The 7,780-nt window shown below is 34.6% G+C and overlaps 1 protein-coding gene across 2 annotated transcripts; it reads left to right on the top strand.

Moving 5' to 3' along the window:
- Positions 1-1,012: 1,012 nt before the first annotated feature.
- LOC118745539 lies at positions 1,013-7,460 on the top strand. 2 transcript variants are annotated; one of them, XM_036478986.1, is made up of 3 exons: positions 1,013-2,534; positions 6,481-6,552; positions 6,629-7,460. In XM_036478986.1, exons 1-3 carry the CDS (start codon positions 2,489-2,491, stop codon positions 6,886-6,888), a joined length of 378 nt encoding a protein of 125 aa, XP_036334879.1. In that variant the 5' UTR covers positions 1,013-2,488; the 3' UTR covers positions 6,889-7,460. The 2 variants fall into 2 exon arrangements, with proteins under 2 accessions (XP_036334879.1, XP_036334878.1); XM_036478985.1 differs by lacking the exon at positions 1,013-2,534 and having other exon boundaries at positions 6,300-6,552.
- Positions 7,461-7,780: the final 320 nt, after the last annotated feature.

Genomic DNA, 7,780 nt, shown 5'->3' with positions numbered 1-7,780 from the left:
GTGCCCTTACACCGACCATGATCGAAAGCTCGTTAGCAGAGGAGCGGAAACTAGGCCTTTTCGCCTGATGCACATTAAGGCAGACTGGAGACTAGGCCTCGCCAGCCACGCAACTAATGTATTCGGTCGTTCTAGAAATATTACAACATATAAATATATATGTACCCTGCAGTAATTGGGCGGACAATTCCAAATAAATAACCAGTTCTAAACTGGTTAAAATTGGACTGGTTAATATTTAACATTTCATTCAAACAACATAGACTACCCTTCGGTCAGTGGCACATATTCCACTGTCTTCATTTATTCTCTTCGCCTTCTTCTACACGAACCATAATTGCCATCAAGTTTAAATATTTATTTATTTTAAATAAAATTGTATTATATATTATTACTATGCTCATGATTCTTACGCTTAGACTACTTATTAACCCAATTAAATTAGAAGAATGTAAAAGATTTTTGTAATTTACTATCATTTAAGATTATATCGGTATTTTTTATCAATTATTATTGCGTATTTTTCATATGTAAAACATGGCAGCCCTTTTCCGCTGTCAACTCATTGTCACTCACGCTGTGTCAAGGCTGTCATCTCTTATTGTGTGTATAACAATTTGTTGGCGTCGTTTCATTCCGATCAGTGAAAATAAGTTTTCCTATTAATTTCTGTTAAAAAGGTATCCATTGAATACGATAATTTACAAAATCCAATCTTTTTCGGTCAATACAATGAGTAAAAGGAATTTCAAAAGAAAAGTTCGCAAAGAAGCGTTAAAATACAAATGCCAAGTTAACTCGCGTAATGAAAATGGAATTCAAAGAAATTGCGAGTTAATAGCAAATGAATTGAACGAAAACGAAATTACCTACGCTTTTTCAAACTTTCCTGAAATAAATACTGCTAAAAGGACTATGTGCGATAAGCTGAAGGACTGGTTTATTGAAACGAAGCCTTCCAGGAATAGTTTAGAGGACCTGCTAAAAATTTGGAAATCAGAAGGCTTGGATGTGCCTCTGTCTGCACAAGTTTTAATTGGAAAAAGTGAACGTGTTGTGTTAAAAGATGTATCTCCTGGCACATATTGTCATTTAGGAATTGCAAACGGGCTCCGAAAAATTTCCTCTGTCTTGGAAAACTACAATGAGTTATATGTGGACATCAATATAGACGGAATACCACTCTTTAGGAGCTCTCGAGTTCAGTTATGGCCTATTTTGTTAAAACTTGTGAATATAAAAGAAGTAGTCGATCCTTTCCCGGTGGGAATCTACCTAGGAAAAAGGAAACCAAATTGCTTAGACACGTTTTCTATGAATTTGTAAACGAATGGAAAAGTTTAGAAAACAATTTTTTTATTAATGAGAAGTTAATAAAACTACATATTCGTTGTTTGATATGCGACACGCCAGCCAAAGCTTTTGTTATGGGCGTTCCAGGACACACTTCCAAGAACGGGTGTACGAAATGAACACAAACAGCTAAGAAAATAGGCAATGTTCTCACTTACAGCCCTTCACGTGGTTCTTTAATTTCCGATGAAGATTTTTTTAACAGAAAATATGCTGATCATCATCAAAAAAAATTTTTGTCTAACAAAACACCGCTGGAGTCATTGAAACTGAATATGGTAACGCAAGTACCTTTAGACACAATGCACTTGATCGATCTGGGTGTCATGCGCAAAATACTAATTCGTTTGGTGAATAATAAAATTACGCGTAAAATTTCAAAAGAAAAGCTGTGCCATATATCCGAGAATCTGCTCCACATTGAACGCTTCATTCCGCCTGAGTTTGCCAGAAAGCCAAGAAGACTTTTTTTATGAATTTATGCTATTGCATTGCGCATATAGGCTACTAAACTGTCCCCGACAAATAAATGTAAATTTTCAGCAAGCTCACGATCTACTTCAGATATTTGTTACGAATTTCCCAATCGTTTTCGGAAGTGACAGCATTTCATTCAACGTCCGCAGCCTTATTCATTTAGTTAAATGTGTCGAAAAATACGCAGTTGCTTCCTGTTTTTCGGCGTACAGTTTTGAAAACAAATTGCAAATGATAAAAAAACAGGTTAAAAAGCCGAATAAGATTCTGGAGCAAATAATTAATAAAGAGAAGAACGCAAAATTAATAAGAACAGAAAACAACTAGTCCAAGTATTCTGGAGGATTTCTCGTGGGTGTTCATATAAGTAACGTTTTTTATTCGATTAATGAACCAAATAACATTTGCTCCGTGAAACCTAACATACCTATAAAAATAACTAGGTTCATTGATGGAGACAAGAAATTTATAAAAGGGCGTGCAGGAGTTTTTTTACAGAACCAGTCGAGTCCTGTACTTTGCGAATTTGCATGACAGATCTTGTAGTAGGAGAAGAAGAAATATTTCCTCTAGAAGCTCTGGAATACAAATTTCTGCTGTTACCATATAAATCTAAATTTATAATAATACCAATTCTCCACAGTTGGCAATAATTGCAATGTCAGCGCCACCAAAGAAAGCAAAGCGGCATGAATCCTCTAAACGTAAATATATATGTAGATATATATACATGTACATACGAATTTTATATACATAGGTATTCACCAAACTGAGCAAGTAGCCTGGGACTCTGGCAAAATAGCAGATTAGCTCAAGCAACAGTCGTTGCAACAGTAGTTGCTTGAGCTAATCTGCTCTTTTACCAGAGTGCCAGGCCACTTTCTCAATTTGGTGAATACCACTAATGCAACTATTATCACGTCATTGTGGAAGAATACAAGTGAGATATCTTAGGGTTGACAGATAGTTGACAGGGTGCTCAATATGGCGATGACAGTGTGAACAATATGGCAGCCAATATGGCATACAACACCGAATGGCCCGAAGTAGCAAAACTACGACCCGAATGAAACGCTTCGTGAAAATCCAGGGTTCCGAAGTGGTATTTTGTTGGAAAATATAAAAGCCAGGATTTTGTGCAGCGCCGAATTTTAACAAAAGAGGGTTTTGTGTTCTCAAGATGAACAGAAAAGGGTTGCTGTGCTGTTTCGTTTTAAGCTTATTTTAATCTTAAGGTATCTAATTAAATATTAAAAGGAGACAAAAATTAAAGCAAAAATTTAAAATATATGTACATATCTGAAAATTTTAAATAAAATATATATTTTCACGAGAGACAAATTAAATAAAATGGGTTAACTTTAGGGGAAATATACTTATCAGATTGGGTCAGATAGCGCTTTTACGTTATAATTAAAAATAATTCCTACTTAAATTTTATATAATTTTGGTGACGTATTTCTAAGCTGACCCTGAGATCTGTGAAATAATACATATTTATGTGCATATATTGTGCTGATTATGCTCTAAATCGCTAAATAATTCTTGCAGCAATCAGCACCATTGGGAAGTGAAGTGACAATAGGCTAGTTTTCTTTATACAGCCCGTTTTAAATTCTAATTATTGTTATAATAAATTACAATTATTGTTTGTTTCCGCTTTATTAAAAAAATGTCGTTTAAAAATAGCAGATTTTGTTTACTTTTGAATAAGACTTTTTCGAGTGCGCTATAAAGACAGGGGGATAAATGCTATAAAGAAATATATGTTGGTCCAATCGGGTTTTCGCTAATCCGGTTTTTGTGTAGGTATAAACAAGGTATATTAAAAAAATACCTCTCCATGGAAAAATATCGTTATTTTCGTATTTAAAATTAATCGGAATTATGGGGGGTTATAAAAACTCGTTTGAATCGAAACTTTGTTTTTTCGGCTATATTTGTTATTATTTATTGGCCCAGATGCAAATATTGAATGAACTAACATATTTTAAATATTTACGGAACTACCATTTGTATGCAACCCTGCCTATCCTGTATTCAAGTAGATGTAATTCGAAAAAATTTAAACGGATTTCTTCAAATCAACCTGAGCTGCGGACATATTGCGAATTCATTTTAAAACATTAACCACTACATTATATTAGTATTAAATACTTTCAATTAAGAAACAATTCTTATTAGAAAATAAATATGAATTGTTTTATTTTAAATATTCCAATGTATATTTTTTGTTAATGTAGATAGTGCGGATTTAACGTATTTTATAACCGTTACATGGGGAAAATAAATTTAAGGCAGACTGTTATTAACAATTTTTACACAATTTACGATTGCAATCAATTTCTTTCAAAACTATAATCTAAACGATTGCAAGTTGTATTTTTTACGATCAAAACAGATTCCAATATTAGGTATATTATGCAAATGCAATCCAATTTGATTTGAGTTATTCAGTTTTAGATACATTTATATTTCTGTGTTCGTATGGAATAGTAGTTTATGTCGGGAAGCTGGCTTTAGTATAATCCGGCATTCCCTTTATTATTTACAACACAAGGAATTTTTTGATGACCCTTAACAAGAATATGGACGAGTATCGGAACTATTTCTTGCACGTTTATTTATCCAAAATTTCTTCAACGGCTCGGCGCCAGTGAGGGTATGCTGCGAATGCCGCATTATACTAAAACCAGCCTTTTGACATAAGCTACTATTCCATACGAGTGGGGCACATGCGAAATGCGGATTTTCCCAGTTGCAGTACTGCAGTAACTCGACACCTTCCTCACCAACCGCTCTGTCCTCTATGAGCTTCTTAATGTAACTGCAAATAAAAGATGGAAATTTAAGAAAAAATACTATCACACCACACTCTTGTAGTATATTGGCTATCAAGCACCAGAAAATTTCCATCACGCATTCCATATGCCACCGATTGTCGTGGATCAATTAAAATACTGTCATCACAGCTTTTTGGTACTCCAGCAACTGGTGTGTCTATGGCGGAGTTATGTGGAGCTGTTGCATGACTAAAATCAATTTGGGCTCTTTGAGAACTGGCTTGTTTGTTGCGAGCAATTGGCATCAAATGTATGCAAATTAGATTTCCAAACGAGCAACTGTTGAATACAGGAAAAAATTTATATTATATGGTTCCGCTAAAGTGCACCACTACCGTGTATAAATTGGCCGACTTTCTAATAAATCAAGCAATCTTATTGTATCGTGTTCGCCGCCAGTCACCAAGAAATTTCCACTTGGGTAAATGCAACATCATTCTCCGACGACGAATGCACTGTATTAGCTCGCCTTCAGCTTTGTCAAATATCTTACTGCCATCCCTAAATTGGCGCGTCAAGCGCCAAGCAACTGTCAAAAATCCTCATGCCCATACAATTTGTATGAAGCATCCCACAATAACGCGGCGCTAACGCCGAGCAAATGGAATTTTAATTTTTGACAGGGCGTTACGTGCTGAAGTTGGATGCAGAAGACGAAGAGAAAGAGAACGGACAAAGAAGTGAAAAAGGAAACGAGAATAAAAACGAGAGGACATGAGAAAACGTCAAAATTGACGACGCGTTGATTTGGGTATAGCGCGCGATGACACTCGTTGACAATGGATAACGCAACGCTTAGCGCTCCAATTTAGGGACGGCAGTTAACGCGGTTACAACTTAAGTTCTGAACACATTGAAAACGACGAGCTACCGACCACAGCTTCCAATTTGTCATCTTTATTATCTAAGCGCTTTGTCGATGGCGACATGATTTCTTTGAACGCGGCAGCGACATCATGAATTTGATGAGTTTGACATAAAAGAAGAGGAAGAACCTTATCTGTCGCCAGAAAAATAGAAATAGATCTGATCTGGCCACAACCACAGCCGTCGCGTAGCCCGGTCGTCGCCAAAATAATTATCTACATAAGAGTACGTGTTAAAATAATTTGACAGCTGTGGTTTGTAGCTCGTCGTTTTCATTGTGTTCGGGCTATTAATGCTAAAGCCACCAGATTGCCGTCTGGATGCCATGCCAGCTGTCGTCCCATACCTCTTCCCCCGGTGAACGTTCGCATACATTCGCCTGAAAATGTATCGCAAATTCTTAACTTGTCGCCGCACGATGAAATTAACTTACCATTAGGGCTGAATTTTGCTGCGCGCACCCATTTGTGTGTCCAGTGAAAGATGTGTATTTTGAATCAGTATTTTGATAGCTGTTCGCCATTTTTCTAGTCTGCAAACGAATAAGCTGACGAAGAAGCAAACAAATTCAAGCACATTATTGCATTCTACCGTACTTTTTAAAAGCTTTAAAATCTTAAAGCATATGTGAAAACCTTTTATAATCTGAATATTTCTAATGTCGCAATCAAAACCAAATTTTATAAATAGCATTTTTAAAAAGTAATCATCTAATATTTTTCAAGTTTTTGGGCATATATGATGCCATTTGAACAACAAATACTAACAAGTTTTAAGAGACTATTTAATGCAACTCAGGTCAAAAAAGCGCAGTTTGGACCAAAATAAGCACCTATAAAAAACAGATGATCGCAGCTGTGGCCCAGGATGACGTCTATTGCTAAGATATCTCACTTGTATTTGTACACAATATATTACGTTCACTCTCTTTACTCCTTAGGTACATGTCATCTATGCGAGCAATTAAATGAAAAATGCGACAAACTTTACGAAAAATTAAGTGCGATGGAAGGTAATGATTAATTTTAACTAAGTATATTTTATATATTTAAAAAAAATATGTGCATACATATGTACATCTCCCACAGAAAAATCCAGACAGCAATCTGATAAGTTTAGCGATATTTTGGCTGAGCACAAAGTACTTCTCATGGAATTAACGCATCAAAATAAAGCATTGCAAACATTGAAAGGTATTTTCCCTATAAAATCAACAGAGGAGCTGAAAAATTTGGACGAACTATTGGAAATACAACCAGAAATATATTTAAGTAATTTAGAACAAGTCTTTTATTGCTATACACAAAGAAAAGAAAAAGAGTTTCCGTTAGCCAAAGGATTCATCTAAAGAAAATGCAGTTCCAAACATAAACGAAACAATATAAATACACCCATGCATGTACATATGTATGTAGTACAAACACTAGAAGTCGAACTTAGCCATAATGAATTTTCTTTTTTTAATCCAGTTTTTTTTTTGTTGAAGTTTTAAACACTTCTTACATTATATCTACAAAAAAAACTGGGCGCACTAAAACGTTATAAAACAAAAATGTATTTTTGCAATTCAAAGATGTTTTTGTATATGTACATAGTACATACATAGTTAGTTTTGTTTATTATACGTAAATTTGGGTTAAAAAAGCTGCGCTTGATTCTGTGCGACCACTTTTCTTGTGCCCATACTTTATGTAAATTCTTTGTAATCCTGTATACATTTGTACGTGCAGTGGCTCACAGTCGATATGAGCCTGTGATATTTTTTACAGTATTTACTACGTTTTTTTGCAAAGTCGTTTTCTTGAATTAAAGCAACTGGCTTACTTGACTGTGAGCCACTGTAAGTTAATGGATAAATTTTTTGCTACATGTACCTACAGTTAGGCAATAAAGTTTAGGTACAGAGAGTTTTTTGCAATACGGTCAACTGTTTTTTAAATATTTTTTTAGCTAAGTCTTTATACAAATATTATTAATACTACGACAAAAACCCCAAAAATCAGAATAATCATAAATTTGGTAATTTGGGACTCTGATTTTTGGGCTTTTTGTCATAGTATTAATAATATTTGTATAAAGACTTAACGAAAAGAATATTTAAAAACTCTCTGTACCTATACTTTTTGTGACAAACTAATTTCAGAAGTTCATAATTTGTTTAATCAAACGTGAACAAATGTCGAAAAATACCTCTGTATATATTTATATAGAAATGTATTGAAATTGTTTTTAGATTGAAT

This window comes from Rhagoletis pomonella, unplaced genomic scaffold, assembly GCF_013731165.1.
Source record: "Rhagoletis pomonella isolate Grant_MI unplaced genomic scaffold, Rhpom_1.0 Rhpom_scaffold_00009, whole genome shotgun sequence".
Lineage (NCBI taxonomy): Eukaryota > Metazoa > Arthropoda > Insecta > Diptera > Tephritidae > Rhagoletis > Rhagoletis pomonella.
This window is presented reverse-complemented; position numbering and strand designations above follow the sequence as displayed.